The following is a 23,486-nucleotide window of genomic DNA, read 5'->3' as shown; positions in this document are numbered from 1 at the left end:
GAATCGAAAGTTTACACACTCACTAAAATCTTGACTGTATGAAATTTTTTCAGCATTTTTTAAATGTAAAAACCCACTTTCCTAGAAAAAAATTACAACGTAAATTAAAAGTACAAAACATTCAATTTAGAGCTGTAAGCTTGAAAAGGTTATTAGGCTGAACTGGTGTCAATCCTACTCAAGGAAAAAAGAGTGTCTAGTTTGCGCAAAGGACAATGGAATAAATTAAGTTTTTCTCTCTTACTTGCTCGCTTTTTTGATACGCCTTATAACAAAAATCAAGATAAAAACGATCACAATCAGTCTCTTTTTAATTCAGTATTTTTGATATATTTAGTTTTTATGATGATATATTTCATTCAGCTGGGGCTTCAGATGATAACAGACATTTTAATTTGTTAAATATAAGGTTTTGCGTACCGTCTGGTTAAAATAAAGTTGTATATCTGCCAAGACCTTAAAATACCCACTTCTTCAGTTTGTCGTTGTTTAGTTTAATAAGTCCTATAACTTAAAGTTAAGTCTTAGTACATAACGTTCATGATATGAAGAAGCAGGAAGTTGATCTGTAATCCAGATACTCACACTCATGTTTAATTCATCTTCTACCCTCTGCTACTTCCCACAGAACGAGGAAGCCTAAAAATTCCATTTACTTAAAGTCAAAATCTTTCCACACCGTAACACAGTTTTGATCGCATCAATTCTTATCTCTGAAAAGAAAAGCATCGTGAAGTTCCCCCTAAGTTTAACAGCCGCGTAAAAAACGCGGTTTCTCTTTGGATGGGATTTTCTTTTTTTCAGTCAGGAATTTTGCTTAATTATAACAACATTTGATGTTGCATCTACCAAGAACAGGAAACGCAGACACTTTTTCGCGTTCAGCTTATATGTGAATATATGAATCTGTTGGAGGGTTGGCGAATCAGCTGCATGCACTTAATATTTTGTTTTACATCTCTCCCACGTCCCACAAAAAAAGGAAGATAAAGGTTCCATTCATTTAAATGTTTCACAATGAAAAAAAAAAAAAAACAGTTTTGGTAACAGCCATTTTGAAAGGCTCAACCTATGGCGGACGATCATTTCAAAGACACAGTTCGTCTTTCAAACGCATTTTCTTTATTTCCGGGTGAGAACCTTGTTATACAACAACAGGACAAACAATGAAACATCTGCTCCAGTTCAGCTGAAAATAAACCGGCCAGCAAAAATGTTACCGCGATAATCTTTTCGTTTCCCATCCTCGTGGGCAATCTTAAACGTGAGCTAAAATTACTCCGTAACAATGTTACCACGATTTATCATCCGTGGCTACGCCACTAGTCTTGACCCAAAAACTCAGAAATTAATGCGTGCTATAGCTTCTGTGACTTGATAAATTGGTATCCGGTATCATACGCGCATATAAATACAAAAAGCACGCTTCGCAGGCAATCTGAGTGCCTTGATTACAAAAGCGGGGGCGAGTGTAGGTCTGATCTGGAAACGTCCGTGCATCTTTTCGTCGTATATTAAGGCAGACGCTGATTTCAAGAGCACCACAGTTCATTAGTGTTTGCACTGTACACATCAAGAAGACCATCAATATGAAATCTTTCTTTCTCTGGATAGCCATATTTTCATTGCTAGTAGCAAAGAGTTTCACCCAGGTAAGACATACAAGCAATAAGTTTTATTATTTTTCTAGTTAATTTTTTTGGTTCTTGTGTTTGCTCTTCATGTTTAATTTTTTTTCAGTTTTGCAATAGTCGTAATGACCGCTGCAGTTTCACGGTTATTTTTTTCTCAGCTTTTCCTCTCTTTTTTTCTTATACCAGTGTTAATATCAATGCAGATAATACCAGCATAAAATTGCTTTTATGCTTTATTCATTCAAACCTATGATTTGTCTGTAACAGTTGTACAATCAGTGTCTTCTTCCTTTTGACAGAAATTTAACGAGAAATGGAAAATTGAAATGCGAGTGTCACCTCCAAAACCCTCGCTTCAGACCTTATTACTTATAGCGCAATTAAGAAACTTTTTGCGGCGAATCTAAAAGATAAAAATTTCTTTGCGGTTTGTAAAAAGAAAACAAAAGTGAAAGATTTAAACTAAAAAAAAAAAGGTGTTGTCTTAAGTTCACCAAGGAATTTTTGAACTTCGAAATCTTTCAAAACGACCTCAGGCAAAATAAAAAGTTATGTTTAAAATTGATTTATAAGATAGAATTTTTTCATCGGGGGCGTGCTCTGGCAATTTAAGAAACAGGAAGTCCTACAAATTTAGTGTATTTTCTTTTCGCGTCATTCATAAAAAGACATAGTGTGTTGTAAGTCGACCTAAAGGCAGGCCAAAAATAAAGCTTTGGCGAGGTTTGTGTTGGGCGTCTGAGTTTTATTTAATGTAATCGCATTTTATTTTATTTTTTTGCGAAATTGTCGCAGCGTATTTAAGTCGGTTCATTATTCCGGCGTTTCTCAATATGAAGCAATCACTCACCCGGTAAAAGTTGCTTGAGCTTAATTCACACTGTTGATTTCCAGTTATGCTCTGTAGCTCGTTCATTGGCCTGTTTATCTGTCCAATTGCTTTACAAATTAGAGGAAAAATCTTCCTTGTGAGACTCAGCCCTTCATGTTGAGAAGTAAAAAGGTTTTGAACAAGCAGAATTTGCAAGTTCCCGGTCCACTTCATTATTTTTGAATCATTCAACAGTACTCAAGCCTCTAAATCTACAACACGTCTGTTTGTTCCGACGGGTTTCTGTAAGATAATTGGTTTGAATTAAAAACATCATCTTATGTGAAAACCAGCATGGCTATTTGCATCAAGTGTATAAAACGTTAATGGCATTAAAAAAGAGCCCGCCTTTCTCATGCTTTTCCGGCAGTAAACCCACTGCATCCAAATTTACATTCATAATGTGCTTCTCAAGCTTTCAGCGTTTCAGTTTTACATTCACTTTTTTCCCTCCTGACCTTTAATTCACTTTTCATAACTATGATGTACCACAAAATAAACATACATTTGTTTTTGTTAAAACCTTTACCGATTTGCTAAGCCTAATAGAATTCGTGCCGCTCTTTCAATTCCCTTTCTTTTACGAAATTAAAATTGTCGAAAATTCAATTCAAACCACGTGATTTTTAGGCCAATTTACCTAACAAAATTATTGCACTATTTAATACGACTTACTTCCTTGTTAAAATTGAGTTTCGCCCACGAAACTGGAAGCGAGATACAGATCTAAGGGCGATAGGAAACAAAAACAGGATATTTCCGATCGACCTAGGGGGAAAGAGAGAAAAGATTTTTTATATATATACTGAAATGAGCAAGTGAAAAACAAGCAACTTCCGCATTTCCAGGCCGTCACGTTCTCAGTTGTAAGTTTACATCTGCTTTGGAGAAACGTTTCTTACATCACGTACTGCTAATGTAATTTATAATTTTTGAACTTCTTATCATGTCTACATTTTAATCGAAGTTGACTGACTTGCGGTGAGGAAAAGTAATTTTTTTCGCCTTGCGCTCGCCATGATTTTGCATGCAGAAATACCCACGATACTGACAGGTCTGATAACAATCCCGTAATGTCTGCACTTCGTCTAAACAACTGGCCAGTCTATCGATGATACGCCATTCCCACCACCCGCTGTTTAAAAATGACTCATGAGCAATAGATCTCTCTTTTTACGGAAGACATACAAAAAGCGACTAAGTGAAACCTCAAATGGCTAGTCATTAAGCAAAAGCAAATGTTTTTTTTCGCTTCTTTAGAAGACGCAAGCGAATTTTTAACCAAAATACTTGTGATGTTAGTTCCTGTGTTCCAGGTCGTTATAATTTTATGGCCTTTTAAAAGGCCTATCTTCGAAACCTAACATATTTTATCTGTTCGGATTTTGCAGCTGAAAATTTAAATCGCAGAAAGTTTTAGGTCGTTTTTTAGGGAACGGAACGGATTCTGATTCACAGAATCCATGGCCTGTAGCTTGTTTGGCATTATCTACCAATTCCCAGAAAATCGCACAAAAACAATTTTAAAGGGACAATTTGGTTGATTTTTTTTTATGAAACAGTATGTGATTTAAGAACTGAGGACATAAGATATGGGTAAATAATTGTTTGCAAAACCAAGACAGACGGCCAGGTGGCACACACATTTTATTTTTTTAATCACCTTAAAACTATGTTTAAAATTATTTCAACTCAGTTTCACATTTTCAAATAAAAAACCCAATCCTCCCCATTTTTTCTTCTTCGTAAACATTCTACTGAAATTATTAAAAATTTCCTGAAAGATTTATTGTGACCCTACTTGTACGATCGACTCCATGACGAGCATTTTAGTATAAAATCCTCGAACGGGTATATGTTAAAGATAAAACGCTGAAAACTTACAAAATCAAGGCATTTAACCAGATTTCTCCCTTACGCACGCCAGTAGAGACCTAAATAATACAAAAGTTAAACAAAGAGCAGATTCAATTCTTATCTGTCACTTGAATTTTGCTCGACGTCACGAATTATTTGACGTATTAATTAGCCTTTAAACCATTTCCGAGTTGCTGTGAACCTCATTATGAAAGCGAGGCTAAGTGCAAACCTTTTGATATGAAAATTAATTTTGTTTGCGTATGAACGAAAACTAATTTTCATAAAAAAAACTTTGTACTTAGCCTCGCTTTCATAATAAGGTTCAAAGCAACTCGGATTTGGTCCGGTGATTGCGCGTTCTGGGGACGAGTTTTTACATTTTCATTTAATCAGAAATTAGATTCTATCACGAGAAAGATCACATTAAAATTAGTTAGTCTACCAAGTTTGAGATTGCAACCATTTAGAAGGCTTTCAAAAATCGGAAAAATTAGAAACTTTCCATATATGGATTTGGGGACGACATCTCAGAATTTGAGCGACCTTTGACAGGTCACAGCCTAGTTACTACGTAATGAAACATAACCAAACTTGGCAAACGTACTAACTTTTATGTGATCTTTCTCCCGATGGGATTCATTTCTTCGCATGGTGCAATTTGAACAATGTGTAAATTAGGGCCCTTTCCCTTCCGTTACGAACTTCGAAACGGGCAATAGAGCCTTTACATTTGACTCAAATTTCGGAAGCATTTTCGTTGTGCGGTTTCTTGCTTATTGTTTACATTTGACTACGTGCACGAGATTGAGTACGAGTGCAACTTTCAAATTTTAAACTAGACGCGCCACCAGAACTGTAGCACCTTCCTGTTGTTTCCCAGCAAAAACCGTAAAAACCCTCAAACCGGCAAGATTGGCGTGACAAGTGATTATACCTAAAGCACACGTACTAGATTCCAAAAATTCGTACCTGTACTTAACCTTCCTCTCGTAGCCAAATTTAAAGGTCGCCAATGATAAACGAGAAACTGTCGCAGTTACGTGAGTAACTTAAGCAGCTGCGAAAAGATAAACCTGAGAAAAATTCAGGCTTGAATCGGGATTCGAACCTGTGGCCTCTGCGATATCGATGCATGCTGTCCTATATTTCAATTCCATATTTCACTTCCAGTCTGAAAACTCTTAACAAGACAGGTACACTGCTTTGTCAGTCGATCAAGAGGCGGTGTAAAGTGGTTTTTGTAAGACATATTGTCCATATTATGCTCAGTCAAAACGTGCACGCTCCCATGTTTTTGAAAAGGTACCGATGTAAATGCGAGTAAGAGTGAATCCGCTGGCAATGGAGAGAAAGTAAAATACAAATTAGACATTGTATTTTAACAAAATAGAGCTCGGTAATAGTTTTGCTACTTAGGACGATATTTCATCAACTTTGGGTAATCAATTAACTGAGTCACTTCACAGGCTGGTATTTTTTACAGTAAATTAAACTGGCAACGATTCACTCTTCAGTTAAAACTGAGAGATTTACATTCGGCAATAAAAAATCGGTGACATTTGAGCCCGCGAATGTGATATCCTGCGGTAGCTTTAGCATTGAAGCGAAGAAAGCGAAAATTTAAAATGAAAATATATGAAGAATGAAATATTTAATGGCATATTTCTTGAAGAACTAGCAAATGTAAAAAAGTGTATACCAGACATGATAGACTGATCTATTAGAGAACACATCGTACACAAATGAAAGTGGACACGTAAAATTTCATGTTTTCTTTTGAACGTTTTCTGCGATCAGTTTTAACGTGAAAAATTACAAGGCGTAGAAGAGAGGATTATCGAGAAAATCAAAACTCATAGTTTATAACCAACGCTTATCGTAAAACCGAATGCGATCATAAAAATGTGTATCCAGGAATAAAAATATATACGTCAAAATAACTCACCTTGTGTCTCACAGCTCCCCTGTGCTCCGTGCGTATGATTTCGATGTTTCCTTTTTGCTTTTGAAAACCACGGCGTCCCATGGCATTCCACGTTAAATTTCCGAAATTCGCTATCTTTAAACTGCGATATTTCGGGCGTCTATGCTCCAATTTCGCTTCAAAAGACATCATTTAAGAGAGATTTTTCTCATGTTTTACGTTAATGTAATATTTTGGATCACGATACAAAAATGTGCGTTGTATACAGCTGTTTCGACAAAGGTTGTCCAAAAAAGCGTAAAAGCGTACGCGACAATATCGAAAGGTAGTCTGGGAAATTTCTCGGACTACCTTTCGGCATTGTCGCGTATGCTTGTATGCTTTTTTGGACAATCTTTGTCGAAACAGCTGTATGCTTCCCTTAACACATCAGCGTTATATGAGCCCATAGTCATCGTTTTTGCCCAGCGGTTATTAGAATTTTTTGCGGGAGTTTTGATATTTGCGAGCAATCTCGTACCCAGAGTCTTCAGGCTTTTTGGTCAGCGGGGCAACGCCGGAAAGACTCTGGGGACATCGAAAAAATTCATTTTTTTGATTGGCTGTTCCGTAACGGTTTCCATTGTTTTACCGCAGAAATCCTGCGATAATAAAATTCGATGTCCCCAGAGTCTTCCCGGCGTTGCCCCGCTGACCAAAAAGCCTGAAGACTCTGGGTACGAGATTGATTTGCGAGGGGAATTTTTTCCCTCTTTTTGTATGACATTTTGTTTTTGCTGATAATTCTGCGGGCTAAAATGTTCCTAATTTCTACCGATGCCTAACTTTGGTTTTTTTTCCTCGACTTTCCAGTCAGGTAGCCAGAGCGTGGATTTCTCGCAACAACGACAGGTGAGGATTACCGCGTTGTCCATACACTCTTGTGAGGAACACTGCAGTGGGGGGAGGTGTGGGGGGCAGTAGAAAAATGTTCAAGTAGCGAGATTTGGCCTAGATATTTTCACAAATGATTTCGGTTGTCCTTTGTTTTAAGGGTCCTGTGACAGTTAACAATTTTTCTTGCACCCAGTTTTTACAAGTCGTGGGTGTGCTAGTTGCATGTTACTTTGGAACTCGCTGGCCAGTCGCCTAAATGGCCGTTTTTATTTATACTGGAGGACGCATTATCCGTCTGGGCGAACGTGGGCCAACCTTTGTTGTTCGTCTGGTTTTTCGTCCCTAGTATGAAGACGGACAAGTGACGCATTATCCGTCTGGACAAATTATTCTTCGTTATGCGTCGTTCAAAACGAATTCGAACAACGGAGGATAGTTCGTCCAGACGGATAATGCGTCTCGTCTCTGTCTTTATCTGACTAGAGACGAATAACCAGACGAACAACGCCCACGTTCATCCAGACGGATAAAACGTAAATTAAAGTAAAAAATTAAACGGGACGTGTGTCACACAACCAGTTGCAAGACCGGGTCACACGATTTTGTTTGTTTCTTTTTTTTTTTTTATTTCTTTTTTAATTTTTTTGTCGTTTAACGCGAACAAAGTATTTCTTGAAGTAACAAGCAAGCAATAAGTTTTTGTATGCAGGAAGAAAAATTCAACTACACGGGGGGATGTTACATGTAAGACTAGTCGTGGGTACATTTTGAGATACAAGTTAGTAGATTGGAGCCAATCCTTACTAACCACCCCCCCCCCCCCCTACTCAAACCCCAGATTCTTTTTTTTTTTTACTTGAAAAACGTCTACTTGTGAATGAATTTTCACCTACATGCCACACCAAGGCGATAACAGACATTCATTTTTTTTTTCCTTCCTCCAAAAATTGAATTGAGAAAAAATTCTTCGATCGAGTTAGTTAGGACTGAAGCTGAACAAATAAACATAGCAAAGCATGTTTTCGCTTATGATAACGAAAACACAGATCTCTATTTAAGTGTAAAAGGTTGAAAACGCGCGGATATGAGAACGTAGCGTGGGTGAAAATATTTTACTACGGCTTAAGACTTCCGAAAACTGACAGGAAATGAGTAGTAGGCAAGACTAATACGGTAATGGTAAGTGTTAGCGCATTTAAAGAGGAAGTATCACGGGAATTTGGTGTTGAATCAAAAGATTCAAAACGTTCTCTTATCTTCAGAAATCTAATTTTGCTCAAATTCGTTGTAAATTATCACCCCAGTGTCCCAAGACTATCAATGAGAGTCTCTGTCCACAGAGGGACTGGGTTAGAATCGACTGCAACTTAAAAAAAATTAGGCTAACTGTTTTCAAGTTCTCGCGTTTTCGCTCCCAAAATGCACTGGAGCAGGTCATGAGTTGTTCCTTTCAGGAATTTAGTTGATTTCTTTTCTTGATGTTCTAGAATTATTTTTTAACTAAGTGAAGGTGTTGTCGCACCATTTTCACAATAAAAGGTCAAAATCTCCGTGATACTTCCCCTTTACTCAAAGGAAGAACAAAGACCGACGACAAAAATAACTTGATTCCTTAGAACCGTACATCACAATGACAAAGAGACCATTAGGAATAATAACAATAGCTAAAGATAGCGACGCTGGAAATGGACTGCAATATACATGACAGATAATAATTCATGACCTTCCGCTTTTTATTGCAATTTGTTTCGGTTTCCTTTTAGAGTTTCTTTTGTCAACTTACTATATTTAGGTTGAGTGCTAAAAATGTTTAGTTATTTCACTGTGGGAGAAAGGTTTACATAAAAAAATACAGGCCTAACTCTGACGGCTTGTAATTATAGCAACAACGGAAAGTTTAAGTCTCGTCCGTGAACATTGAGTGAATTATGTGAGCGCTTAGGAAACAAACGGCAGTTTTCCATGGTCTATAGAGTTTTATGGTCGACCATGAAATGACGTCATAAGATGTTCAAAACTGATTGATGGAACCACGAGCCGCAGACGAGTGGTTTCGCTGCCAAGTTTTGAACATTTTATGGCGTCATTTTACGGTCTAAGAGTATAGACCATACAAAGCTGTCGTCGATTTTTTTTTTTTACAAAAACATGAAAAAAGTACGGGCGGAACTGGATTTATTTTTCGTTGGGAAAGTGCGCGCGATACATCTGACGTCATTTTTATTGTCTGCACTCCTATAAACAATAGCGAGCCAATCAGCGAGCGGGAATTCTTACAGTTATTATATAAATATAATCGTATCAGGGAACTCAACAAGTCATGAGCATGGGTTAGAGAAGTGCTTCGAGTTCGCGATGGGAGTCTAAGCCATGCGGACCTTCCGGACACTAAGCCACTTATTACTAATATTTTTTATAGAGCGAGACAGCCTTGTAAATTACCCGGTAGGTCAAGGCCATCATTAGCTAGTCAGTAATCCATGACTTTTTGTGGTATTGTTTGTTTTGCGAGAGGCATCGAAACTTTTACATAATTCCCAATCTTTTATCGATTTAGAAAACTGACTGGAGCTTACAGGAGTTCAATTGAAAGTGTTCACTTCACTTGTCCCTTTGAAGCCTAAACGCCATTGGCACATGAACAGAGCACTTAGATAATTTTATTAAAAAAACAACAAAATATATTTACTCGATTTCATTATTATACTTTCACTTGATAATGACGTTCTGGAAACGTCGAAACGTCGTGCCATGTTTTACAATATTTTATCGCAGATTTTTATTGTCAAATGTTTTACCAAATCCTTACTTATTCGAAAAAGAAAAAAAGAAAGAAAAACCTCCTGGATGACAGTTAGCAGCTTTAACGCTACTATCGCAAGCGATGACTGAATTCCACTAATTTTCTTTAGAAGATTCAACGACTACGAAAAAATTTTGACGAATTCGACGCCGTTGTTTGAAAAACCTTTTATTTTTGGAGCTTTTAGTACAATAAATTATCCATTTAGCAGTGTAGGTTAATTTTGTAATTTTGCATTAAATCACTTAATTTACCAAAATAATTTGTTGCTAAAAATATCAACCTAACTTGGAGCCTAAGGCAAGACAGCTGAACTTGGCCATTTATGAAAATTGTTTCCGCTGACAGGTACATGTAAATGTTTGTGTCTGATAAGTGCTACTCTCGGTGTTAAAAGCGGTCTTTAAAGCTAGAGTGCAGGTAAAAACATAACCTTTCCGACGTGCCTGGCCCCGAAAGATGAAGGAAGAAGAAATTTGCTGACCTCCAGAGAACATCTCTGTTGCCAAGCGGGGGCAAGGAGAAACTGAGATGACGAACACTGATTACATACACTTTTTAGCCATTTCCAAAAACGTTACGCCAATTTGTAAACAAGACACCTAGAAAATTATTTGATTTCATAGCAGTCTTCTTACTAATTCAAAAACAAAACAAAACACGCACGCACACAATCAAATGCAATCAATTCGCGAGCTGTCTGTGTTAGCGGTCTGTATTTAACTAATCAATTACAGTTTTTCATCTGACTCTCATACGAGCCAATCAGCGCGTGAGAATATTGGCAGTTACTGTAAAATGTAAAAGGTAGAGAGCCTAGGGAGCCAATCAGAATGATTCTTGTCATCACGGATGCTAAGTTCAGCCATATAATAACATCTTATCGACATGTTTTTTTTTTTCACTTTAGAAATTTCTAAAATGCGGATCTCATAGTGATTGTCGCCCAAAGGAATGTTGCGCAGGCCTGGGGTCGAAGCAGTCTGGAACCTGCCTCCATCAACCTCAGCTAAAAGAAGCGTGTAACCCCCGCATAAGGGTAAGATTAGAGGTCTCCTCTCTTAGCCACTTGATCGATTGGTTGTGTTTTACTTACTTTTTTGTTATTTATTTTTTTGTTCTTTTATGCAGCCTGGTGCTCGTGAGTGTCCATGCCGACTTGGTTTAACTTGCTCAACACGAAAAGGGAAAGGAGGTTATCCGCGCTGTGTTTACATCACCCCTAACCCAGATGAGATTGACGAGTTACGATCACAAGGCATTTATTAAAAAGGGACCTGTAGAAAACAAATTAAATTCATCGGACAAAATTATTGTGCCTGTTTGCAGCAGACTTGAAGGGGCAGTATCATGGGAGATATCATGATTTTTGGCAAAAATTCACTAAATTTAAACTTTGAACACTGTGTTACAGCATAGTTAATTGAGGGACTGGTTATGAAACTTTGCCATGAAAGCAACGGTGCTGCAGTTTATGTTGGAACGGCCTCGACCGTGCACAATCCTTTGTTTTAAATGTTCACACCACAGTTGAATATCTTAGCAGGAACGTTTCTATTGGTCAGTTGCTCCAAAAAATTTCAAAATCTATTGTAGTTTGTGCACAGTCAAGGCCAAAAACGCTAACAAAAACATATAACAAAAGAGTTTGTCAAGCTTCATAACCATTGCCTTTTATTAACTATGGTTACAGTACTCAGTAGTTAATCTCTAAATCGCTAATTAAAAGAAATGTTAATAGTGATTCTACAAAGACGAAAGGTTGAACCAAAATATAGTGCAACCAATTCTTAGTGTGTTACGACAGCGAAAATTGAAAACGTCGGCCCGACGTTTCCAAATTTGAACCCATTTTCATTTTGGTCATCTGCCGGCGAAAATATCCCCGGATAGTTTCTTTGATAGTCCTTTAATGGAATTTTGGTCATTATATCTTGGCTGCTTTCAACCAAATAGCGTCTTTTCGATTTTTAATGTGTTACTAAAAATAGCGTGATACTGTCCCTTTAATGCTTTTGTGTATGATGGAGGTGCGGTGGTTAGGTTTGTAAGACTTAAGAGGAAGCTGAGTTAATGCTTATCCACGTTTGCGCACTCTTTGCAAATTAATGACATTAAATAGAAAAGTTTGTATGGGACTCGAAATAAAAATTCTTACATACATTCTAAGCAATAAATAAAAGAGAAATGATTGTAAAAGTTGATCAGTTGTTATTTATCCCTATTCTAACGCTCCGTATTCATAAAAATTGAGCAGCCTTAGGTCTCTTTATCCTTTCATATAGAAGATAAGGACAAGGAAGTAGTCGGCCAAGCGCTTGTTTTAGCGCTTCAACTCGTTTGGAATCTGAGTCTTAAAGTATTACAGAAAAATGGTTCCTACATAATCCTCCTTGGGCGTCCTCACAATATCATAGCACCCAAATTTCTCTCTGATAACGCTCATTCCTTATATCATTTCAAAATTAGCCCGGTCCTGCCAATGACCAAACAAATATGCAAACTCATATCAACGCAGTCAACACTTGTCACTAGCGACAATTTCGACAACACCGGGTACACCTCATCACGGAGTAAGTGTAGTAGGATTGCCTGTTCAAAAGTATCGTACCCCCTCCCCCCCTCCATAGATTCCATGTTGCCGTGCGTCTGTTCCGGTAATAGATCACAGATGACGTCAAAATGTGGTAAGGAACACACGAGGCGTAGCCGAGTGTGTCACTGCGCATGATATTCTTACCATATTTTGACGTCTTCTATGATCTATTACTGAACAGACGCGCGGCAACATGGAATCTGTTTGTTTCGTATAATAAAGAAGCAAAAGTTGTTAATGGTATCGTCATCTATGCGTCTGTCCTCCAATAATAAGTGAGAACCAATCAAAACGCATGTAGAATTCAGTTTATTATATAATTGATTATAGAATATAGTGTACTAGGTTTATTGATTAAAATGCTTTTAATTCAATATTTTTCAAAAGTAATACTATAAGATTTTTTTATCAAACTTGAAATCGATGTTCGCTGTACTGATCGATAAATCAGTTGGTATATTACCGAAAACGTCCACTCCAAGTTCTTGTTCCACAGAGCAGCTATCAAACCAATTTAAGGAATAACCTGGCACAGTTCAATCTCATTTCCAGTAACACTTCTCTTGAAGGAGAGCTTCAAAATCCAGGAGAACCTATAAAGTAAATGACAGAAAAAAGTGAACTACCCACTCTAACTTCTGTCATTAAATCACGCATTCACATAAATGCGCATTCTTTTGGGACAAAGTCAGGCTATTCTTATCTCTGTTTAGGACCAGCAGAATACACGGAATATCAATTCCCATTAAAAGTCAATTTCGTCTATCCCATCAAACCGAAATCCTTCCCCAAAGAACACAATTCCTGCTCGTTCCAATTTACATGAACAAACTTTTCAAAAGAACGCAATTCCTCTCAGATACTAAATAAACTTTATTATATCTTTCAGTTTGTACGGGCGGTGTGATTGGTCAATTTTGCGGACCGTATTTCACTGTGCGGTCCGCTAAACTTCAACTAGTTTCCTTTCTCGTGCGCCCGAGTAACCTCAGAGATACAATGAATATCTTACTAACCCCGTTTTCTCAGTCCGTACTGTAAGTTAAATAAATTTTCCTCGTTTTTTCCCGTTGATTTATGGCGCGCGCGCTTCGCGCTTGGGACATAAATCAAAGGGGAAAAAACTCTGTCCTTAACTTGACCTCGAACTCGGTTCCGTTAACTTTATTTTGCTATATGGGGTGGAATTAACGATCTACATTACGAAGACTGCATAGATCCCAAAAGGACATGAACACCGTATATTCCATGACTTCCTATTCCGAAATAGTCCCAAGAACCCCACCAATAGGTTAGATTTTCAGTGAGTTTCCGCCTTACCTACCACGTCTCCAGATCTGTTTTCTCGGTTGAAGGTTAAGTGCACATGGGTTTGGAAAATGTTACGCTTCGCGCCCTTCCCATCACTCCCTTGCGCTCCTTTTTACCGCTTCTTCGAAACTGAGGGACGACAGAGATGAGGCAGCCCGTCTTACAACAACCCCACAAATACGCCCACCGCGATGTTATTCCTACCAGTTTACCTAAGCCCAAACAGCATCTTAGATTTCCTTATCCAGAGCTCTCGTTAGCCCGCAATCCCCTTAATGTCACTAATATTTTGAAGTCACAAACTCCATTCACAGATATTTTCGAAATAATGAAATTAAAACTTACACAGTTGAGGAGTACAGGAGAAATGAAAAGTGATAGAAATTACAAGAGAAAACGCTATTTCATAAAGGAATAGTCAAAACTGTCATTTTTGAAATCATATTTGGTAAGTTGTTTTGAGGTAATTTCACAATTTTGCTATAGGCCCGTTTAAATGGTTTCAACATTTGCCCAACATTCGTTCAACAAAAGTTGATCGGATGTTGGGCAAATGTTTGATGAACGGTGTATTCAAACAGTTTCAACGCCATTCGATATTTTCAAGAACAAAGGAAATGTTAAAGCGATGTTGAAAGCAAGTTTAAACCAGTTTAAATTTCATTCAACACACTTTCAACAAGCTTTCAACATTGTTTTACGCTTTCGGCAATGTTCAAACGCCTCGACGTTTGGTTCAACAACTGTGTTGAACGCATGTACATGTTGAAGCAAATGTTGAAACCGTTTAAACGGACCTTATGTTGTTTCTCCCTTCGCTAATCTTCTCCTTGTGTAGGCTATCATAATTTGTCACTTCCCCGATTCGTTTGTGCCGCTGCACATTCTTGGCGTCGAGCCAAGAGTACGTAATATCGAGGCCAACTAGAAAATCGGATGGTTAACTTGACCTCCATCTTCAATCGCTACCTCAAAATTATTCAAAACAAATTAAACAATATTTTACTATACAATAATGTATTAAGAACAATCTTTCTAATTAGCCATGAGGAAAATAAAGGTTGTTGTTGTTGTCGAGCTTACCTTTAATAGGAACACAAAATGCATATTTATGGTGACATTCCATGTTGTAATCACAATCGTAGTCGCTAGAGCACTCTGATATGGGAAAGTAGCCTCCACGACGTTTTCTACTTTCTAACAGGGAAAAGAAAAAAATCAAAAAATAGTGAGGCAGTTTTTGCAAGTCAATTGAGCTAATATCACTGCTTATATACACCAGCTGTTGAAAGGAGAACAGATTAAGAGTAAGTATAAAGTAAAGTAAAATAAAGTAAAGCAAAGTAAAGTAAAGTAAAGTAAAGTAAAGTAAAGTAAAGTAAAGTAAAGTAAAGTAAAGTAAAGTAAAGTAAAGTAAAGTAAAGTAAAGTAAAGTAAAGTAAAGTAAAGTAAAGTGAAGTGAAGTAAACTAGAGTAGAGTAGAGTAAAACAGAGAAGAGCAAAGCAGAGCAGATTAGAGTGAAGAAGAGTAGAGTAGAGAAGAGTAGAGTAGAGTAGAGTAAAACAGAGAAGAGCAAAGCATATAGTAGAGTAGAGTAGAGTAGAGTAGAGTAGAGTAGAGTAGAGTAGAGTAGAGAAGAGTAGAGTAGAGTAGAGTAGAGTAAAGCAGAGTAGAGTAGAGTACAGTAGAGAAGAGTAGAATAGAGTAGAGTAGAGCAGAGAAGAGCAAAGCAGAGTAGAGAAGAGTAGAGTAGATTAGAGTTGAGTAGAGTAAAGTAGAGCAGAGAAGAGCAAAGCAGAGTAGAGTAGAGTTGAGTAGAGTAGAGTAGAGCAGAGAAGAGCAAAGCACAGCAGAGTAGATTAGAGTACAATAGAGAAGAGTAGAGTAGAGTAGAGTAGAGCAGAGAAGAGCAGAGAAGAGCAAAGTAGAGTAGAGTAGAGTAGAGTAGAGTAGAGTTGAGTAGAGTAGAGTAGAGTAGAGTAGAGTAGAGTTGAGTAGAGTAGAGTAGAGTAGAGTAGAGTAGAGTAGAGTAGAGTAGAGCAGAGAAGAGCAAAGTAGAGTAGAGTAGAGTAGAGTAGAGTAGAGTAGGGTAGAGCAGAGAAAAGCAAAGCAGAATAGAGTAGAGTAGAGTAGTGTAGAGTAGAGTAGAGTAGAGTAGAGTAGAGTAGAGTAGAGTAGAGTAGAGTAGAGTAGAGTAGAGTAGAATAGAGTACAGTAGAGTAGAGTAGAGTAGGGTAGAGCAGAGAAAAGCAAAGCAGCATAGAGTAGAGTAGAGTAGAGTAGAGTAGAGTAGAGTAGAGTAGAGTAGAGTACAGTAGAGTAGAGTAGAGTAGAGTAGAGTAGAGTAGAGTAGAGTAAAGTAGAGTAGAGTAAAGTAGAGTAGAGTAGAGTAGAGTAGAGTAGAGTAGAGTAGAGTAGAGTAGAGTAGAGTAGACTAGGGTAGAGCAGAGTAGAGCAAAGCAGAGTAGAGTACAGTAGAGTAGAGTAGAGTAGAGTAGAGTAGAGCAGAGATGGGCAAAGCAGAGTAGAGTAGAGTTGAGTAGAGTTTCTTTAAAGGTTTAAGCCGAAAAATATGACAATAAATATTTGTCATATTTTCTATCATTGTAACTCTGGCCCTGAAGACTAGTTGTACTAGTTGAATTATTGGCTCAAATAAATAAGCCCTTTGTCATTGTGTCAGCCCTGCAATCAGTTGCAATCATGCATCTCTTCTACAAGAAATTCGGTAACGAAAAGCATTCAGAACTGTTTATTTGTGCACCCCAGTGTGATCCTCTGCGCGCGTTCAAAGGTTTTTAAATATTTGCATTTCAGTTAGTTGATTTGCTACCTCCTAATAGTTAGTGTAAAAATTGGGCCATTAGAAAATTTATAACACTGTACAGAAATTTCGTATTTAATCACAACAACAGCGACAAAAACACAACAGAATTAAGGAGTCACCTTCAATGTCTGGTACACAGAATTTGTACACTGCATCACATTTTTGTCCATAATTGCAGTCGAAATAATTTACGCAGTCTTTTAAGAAAAAGTCCGTTCCCCCAGCACCGCGCCTCCTTTTTCCTAAAACGAAGATTTAAAAATCTTGTAAGTTCAACAGTGATCCATGCGAAGCGTTCAAAACGAATTAAATATAACTGACTATTCTTCGAGGTATCGAACCAGTGAAAACGAAAGAAAGAAAAGGAAAGAAAAAAAAGCAATGTTCAACGTAACTATTCCGATGCACGCGTAAGCACCATTCACAAAATAAATAAATATTAACTATAACTAATACGGGTATCGACCCGGGCCACATTCAGTGGCAGGCGAATGCTTTCAGCACTAATCACTAACCTTGCTTCTCTAACAGCTAATTTCTATGAGAAATTATTAGCCCAAGGCATAGTTGGAACGAATTTGGCTTTGGTTATGTAAGGGCTTCTGGGACAGTTTAGGGGCAAGTCTAAACCAGTCGAGGAACGGCTATGGAAGATGTTAGAGCAAGGTGGTTTTGACTTTTTAGTCTGTGAACATGAAAATCCTAGTGTACTAGTGCAGTTTATTTATTTAATCAAGTATTTATACAGGAAGTATCCAGTTCAGCCTAGGCTTGTTTAAATAGAGTCCTGTGTGTCCATTTAAATGAACGATAATGAGCAGTACAGGGTCGGGATGTGATGCTGTATTTTTATGCTGTACAATTGAAGTGGCTGCAACGTTTACATTGTATACGAATTCCTGAAGCTTCTTGAATTTCGCACTTTTGAATAAAACCTAGCTGTTGAATTGCTTGTAGCACATCCATATAATCACAGTTGGTTTTTCTTGATTTTCATTTTCAAACAATACCCTGAATTCAAGACTTTGTAATCGTGAATTTGGGCGACTTGGGATCAAGCTAAAAACACACACTTGTTGCGTTAATAAACTAACTAAAAAAGCTACTCTGGGCACAGCAAAAATGAAACAACTTTACCTTGTTGATCAATATTTCCGTTCGGCTTCCCAAAAGCAAAATTCAGAGCCAACACGAGAACCCAGCATGCAAGGAAAATTTGCCAAATCTTGTGAAAATCCATGTTCCAGTTCTTTGCGTCGCGTGTAGATTGTGTGAATTGAACCTCGGGTTCCAACAGCGTCGTCAATAGGCTCTCGTTTATTCAAAGCTGCTTTTATTGCCTTTTTGGTTTGACACGCGCTTAATAGGAATAACAGGAAACAAAAAATATAAATGGATGTATAGTTATCAACATATACATTGATTAGCCTTTGGCTAAGTCAACCAACCATTGGTTTAATTAACAATCGTTCGGATACATTAAAAATTAGCTAAATAACCTCGAACAAAGGCGTGCTCGAAAAACAGAAAATTCGCAACTTCACAAAAGATAGACGCAACTTGTCTGCTTTATTTTGAATTTCTGTTTTCGATGTAAAATGGACTTTATGGAAGTAACATCGCCAAAGAACTAAGATCGACTGATTTTTTGTACCGCCGTTGTACTGACAACTTGGCACATCTTTTTTAGCCGTCCTCTGCGAAAACTGAACGAAAAAACGTAAAGAAATTGGTTTTCTACAGGATACACACGAGAACCAGGAGTGAATATTTAATTTAATTTTTTTACGCTTTTTTAACACATGAATTGAGCCAAGTTGAGTGTTTGAATTCATTTGAACGGGCGTTGAAATTAAAGTGGGCACAACATTTGCAAAGTGCGATTTTTCCATTTCCTTGTGTTAGATTGCCTGTCTACCATATTATCCGGAGATTTAATTGAACTGGATTATTGAATCATCAATTCAGTAATTGACAACTGACAAAAAAATAGTCGAACAATACCTCGCCTTCCGACAACTGCCTTAATTTGCGAAAAACTGAAAATAAGGGCATGATTTCATGTTTTCATATGCGACAAGCGAATACAATAAAATAAATTTACGACAAGCGTATACGGACAACGGTTTTAACGAGAACTTTTGAAAGCAGAAACCTGGAAATGAACAAAAATGAAAATATAAATGTTTAAAAAGACTGGCTGGCTTTCATTAATGGTCACCAACGATGACTAAAGATTGCTGTATAGTTTGAAAAGATGATTGATCGCCGGCGATTGTATCATTGAAAACCAAGTATACTGACAAACGTTTGCTGAGTACTCGAGATCACACGGTTACTTAAGGATCGATCAACTTTTTCAGAAATCAAGCAATTAAAAATGTTGCTAATCAGTATAGCCGAGAACCATTCTATAAAAAAAAATCGTTGTTTATATATTCAAAACCATTTTAAGACCTTTTTTTTTTAAAGAATTAATGAACCTTTTCAAGCACACCTTTTTCTTTATGTTTGCATCTGTTTCCTGGAGATTTGGCCTTCAACGAAACTTCATGTCTCCGAAAAGTTTCGCCGGACTTTTTTCGTATTCGCCATTTAGGAAATAGTTCTTTATCTTTACGAAAACGCGCGAGAGTTATTTCTTTATCCACACCTTGCGAAAACCCTTCGAACAGTTCGTTAACGCCACGTTAAAATCGATTTATATCCGGTAAGACTTGACTTAGCCGAACATGTATTTTAAAATATTTTTGCGAAACTTGATTTCTGAGAAACGCAGTAGAAAACAATATGTTCAAAGATTTTCAAGTTAAAAATATTACTTGTGCTCGTCCTTGCGTCCATTCTGTTTTCCAGTTTCGCTGTCATCAGAAATATTAATAATCAGTTTTGTGTGCACTCTTTTTCATGGTATACTTGTTTCTTGTTATGTAAATGTCAATGCTTTGTTTATCTTGGAGACGCGATTAGCCATATACTAACCTTAAGTTTTAACGCACTCCACTCAAATGATGGGAAACAAATTAAATAATCCAAGTTGAACTGAACAGGATTAAAATCCGAACTGGCTGGAGGCAGACCAGTTGGCTATTCACAAGCACAGCCGAGGAGTTGAACTCGGGGCTACCGAGGCACGACTCCAGCAAGCGGCTAGCCGGGAATTAAACCTGGCGACCGTTTGGTCACGCCGCCCCCATTGAAACAAAGGTATATATAGTTCAGTGTATTGATCCATTTTTTTTTTCTTGCAGCGTACGATCTACTTCGAGAAGGCAGGACAGTCGTTTTATTAATTGGAAAAGTTAGGCATTCAAACGAATATATCAAAAAGATAAATGATTTTAAATTAAAAGGAAGTGTTCAAATCTTACAGAAATGCGCCCATAGTTTGTTTTTCTAAACGCATAATGAGAATAAAAAAAAGCCGGCCAAGCTAAGTAAATACCTACATTAGTTCAATATGGCTAAAACAAAGATAAAGACTATTAGCAAAGCTGGATGAGAGAAAAATAAATTAATCAGAAACCTATTAGGCTGAAAATGCTTATCAATCACAAAAAAAGAAACAGAAAGGAAGGAAATACAGAAATTTGTTGAATTTTAATTTTGGTCTTGACATAATACTACGAAATGAAACGAAGTGCGTTAATGAGACAAAAAGACTAAATTCCAATTTCAAAAGGGTACAGTAAAAAATAAAAAAAATAAAAGTAAAATGCATCCCCTAGCTTATTCTTGGTCTTTAACTAAAGGATTTGTTGTTCGAGAATCACTGTGAGAATTTGCCATAGACTGTCGGTCGGTTTCATTCAATTCCAGAAAGAGTGAATTAAATGTAGTCTCGATAATGGCGGAAGTGTATTCTATGCCGGAGTCACAAATAGTACAGTCGACAAAACTAATTTCCATCCCTTGTAAAGATTTACAGAAAGAGCTATTCGAAACTTAAAACAAACAAGAAAAGGTTCGAAACTTGAATGAACTAGCCGAGGGCACTTCAACCACCTGTTGATCTCATCTGAACTTATACGAAGATCCGTTTGCTTCACCGAAAGAAAGTTACCAGAAAGGATTACTGTAGTAGAATAAAAGGCAGAGACGCGCGTGTTCGATTTTCAGGTTCAGTGTGTTTTCGGGAATAACTAATTATTCTATTACAGTTCAGATAAGGAATTTAAAAAGCAGAGCTACAACATAATAAACTTAAAACCTCATCTATCATGCACCACTCTCAAACCATCTTGAATTGGGCGACAGAGATTTCGATTCAGCTTCTTCGTATGCTCATATTCAATATGATATCAGGAGTTGATGAATCACAAACAAACACACCCATTTTAATAAGGACGTTTTCTTAATGGTTATCTTTAGTTAAATAAATCTTCCATTAATCACGCCGACATGTCGAGGAATATCATTCCTTTTCGTTATAATTACTCATTCTGGTATAAGTGAGGGATCCAAAGTTTTTCAAATAAATTAAAACATACTTCACTCTATCGGTAGAAAGTGCTGCGCGAGGAGTTGTTCGCGCCCGTGATTTTCGTGTCAACAAAACCTATCGGGATCGCTGCCTCAGCTCTAAGTACTGCCGATTTTCGTTTACACGCATAATTTGAGTTTGCCTCATCTGGTTTCCACGTCAGGAATTGTTAGTTGTTAGGTTTATTTAGTAACTAAAGGATCCAAGTAAAAGCTGTAGGAATATTTACCCAGTCAGAAAGCTGAAGTCAGTATATATAAAAGAAAACCTTGAGAGGCGACAGATTATTCAAATTAGCATTCATCACCATTCTCATGCCTCCTGGGATGGTGAATGAGGCAATGGAAAATTAGTATACGCGGTAAATTTTCCCTGGTGGTTAACAGAGAAGGGCTTTGAGTTAAAATTACACTTCACTCTTATGCAAGAGAGGATGATCCTCTCTTATCTTTTAGTTAGTTTATTATATTGTAATCAAGTTTCCTTTATTAAGCATCCTTCTTCGAACGAGTGCTCCCATGGTGACGTGGATGAAAAAGGAAATAACCACCCACCCCTCCCATATTAAAAAGAAATCAGAAATATCGCACGGTAAGGTAGGGGATGATGAATCTTACCAAAGAAAATAAACTAAATTAGAGATACACAATTAAGGATAAAAATTAGCGAAAAAAACTCACGTTTCGATGTCACCATGTTAAGTTCTTTTTATCATCTCACGCGGTATATATCAAGTCAGTTTTGAATTTTTATGTTGTCTTTTGAAATGCTTTCATGGCGACATCGAAACGTTGTGTTTTTTTTCGCTTATTTTTATCCTTAGAAAATAAACTGTCGAAAATACAAGACAGTTTATTGCAAATATTGAAACGAAAGCAAAAATTACGAAATGTAAAGTGTGTCCTATCCCTTGTTCAAAGAAAAACCTTGCTGAATTACGCGTGGAAGTTTTCTTTGCGTTAAAAATAATAAAATAATAAAACAAAAGTGCAGAGAGCATGAAAAATGAAGGATTCATGCCAACCAACTAAATAAGCTATCAAGCCAGCCTTTAGTAATGGTACCGCAAGGCCAAGAGTGAATTTAAACCAGTTTTGCCATTGCAGCTGGTGAACATGATAAAAACACTGCATCCTTCTTCCATAAGGAAAGATTTAGAATAAAAATTATTAGGACTACTCAAAACATACAGAAATATCGTCGTGGAGTTTCAGTTTAAGAAATCAGACAAATAAACCAGTTATACGTTTTAACCAACTCAAATCAGTTAAACTTCATGTAAGCGGTTTCATTTCCTAAAAGGAATCGTGTCTCGTATGTAGTTAATAAATTTAGCGAGTACTGCTTCGTACACTTAACGAAATAATGGTTGAAAATATTAATCTCATAATGAATATCAATTACCTTTTTGGCTTCTTCTTGAATAACCTGGTGATTGTTCTAAATGGGTAGATTTTATTTATTTACAACTGCCCTTTATCCAGCTAACCGGCAAAAAATTAAACACAGACTGCTGGCTGTATAAACATGGGCGTTGTTCATTGAAAACTTTCACAATTTTTTAAGTCTACGGAATCGTACACATCGTTGGTGAGAAACATGAGGTTAGTTTCAGCAGGGTTTTAAGCGAATCGTTGATTAATTTTTTTCGTAATGTTTTACTCATTTTAGTATGACGTTTGGGACAAAAGGCGATGTCACATTGACCACTGAAAAAGGAATCGGTTCAATTAGTGCAATAACGTGATTTCGTAATTAGTGTGGGCAATTTGGATATTTGAATATCTTTTCTACAATTTCACGATCATTCCGTCGTTAAGCTGAAAGAATGGTATAGATTGCCACCGTCTAAAAATTCAAAATAGGTCTTATCACGGTTTTGACGAGTAGGCAAAAAGGCTTGAAATAACAGTGTTTGTATGGAAATCCGATGTCAAATAATTTTCAGAAAACATCACTTCTGAAAAATTCATGAACTGGAAACTTTTGGCACTAGGAAAAGGATTTTAAGAAAAAAAAAATTGGAGGGATGTAGCTACACCAGAAAGCGTCCAGTTGTGTTTTGAAGTTTCCATACATTTCTCTGTATTTTTTTCCGCGAACTATTTTTAGTAGCAGTTCACGGCTACTTCGCTATAGAGACAAATGTATGGAAAGTTCAAAACACGACTGGACGCTTTCTGGCACTGCTACATTCCTCCATTTTTTTGTTAAAATCTTTTTCCTAGAGCCAAAAGTTTCCAATTCATGAATTTTTCAGAAGCGATGTTCTATGAAAGTTATTTGACATCGGATTTCCA

The 23,486-nt window shown here is 37.1% G+C and overlaps 2 protein-coding genes and 1 long non-coding RNA gene across 5 annotated transcripts in view; 2 read left to right on the top strand and 1 right to left on the bottom strand.

Annotated features, from left to right (window-relative positions):
• Positions 1-23,486, top strand: part of LOC146478892 (uncharacterized) — a 314,457-nt gene that overhangs the window by 42,385 nt on the left and 248,586 nt on the right. The gene's annotated exons all lie outside the window — the stretch shown is intronic.
• LOC146478908 (uncharacterized) lies at positions 1,448-12,172 on the top strand. 2 transcript variants are annotated; one of them, XM_085111621.1, is made up of 4 exons: positions 1,448-1,652; positions 7,142-7,180; positions 10,879-11,007; positions 11,100-12,172. In XM_085111621.1, exons 1-4 carry the CDS (start codon positions 1,590-1,592, stop codon positions 11,235-11,237), a joined length of 369 nt encoding a protein of 122 aa, XP_084967747.1. In that variant the 5' UTR covers positions 1,448-1,589; the 3' UTR covers positions 11,238-12,172. The 2 variants fall into 2 exon arrangements, with proteins under 2 accessions (XP_084967747.1, XP_084967748.1); XM_085111622.1 differs by lacking the exon at positions 7,142-7,180.
• LOC146478900 (uncharacterized) overlaps positions 12,919-23,486 on the bottom strand; it is a 121,950-nt gene continuing 111,382 nt past the window's right edge. Inside the window, exons 1-5 of one of the 2 annotated variants that reach the window (XM_085111648.1) lie at positions 19,686-19,772; positions 17,841-18,062; positions 16,823-16,945; positions 14,959-15,072; positions 12,919-13,157 (exon numbers count right to left, since the gene is read on the bottom strand). In XM_085111648.1, coding sequence (XP_084967774.1) covers positions 13,141-13,157; positions 14,959-15,072; positions 16,823-16,945; positions 17,841-17,943 — 357 coding nt within the window. In that variant the 5' untranslated portion in view covers positions 17,944-18,062; positions 19,686-19,772 and the 3' untranslated portion in view covers positions 12,919-13,140. Of the gene's footprint in view, positions 13,158-14,958; positions 15,073-16,822; positions 16,946-17,840; positions 18,063-19,685; positions 19,773-23,486 lie in introns of those variants that run through there. The other variant, XM_085111647.1, reaches the window with a different exon arrangement.

Source organism: Pavona decussata, unplaced genomic scaffold (assembly GCF_977016875.1).
Source record: "Pavona decussata unplaced genomic scaffold, jaPavDecu1.1 SCAFFOLD_62, whole genome shotgun sequence".
NCBI lineage: Eukaryota > Metazoa > Cnidaria > Anthozoa > Scleractinia > Agariciidae > Pavona > Pavona decussata.
Note: the sequence above shows the minus strand (reverse complement) of the source record. Positions and strands in the feature narration are given on the sequence as shown.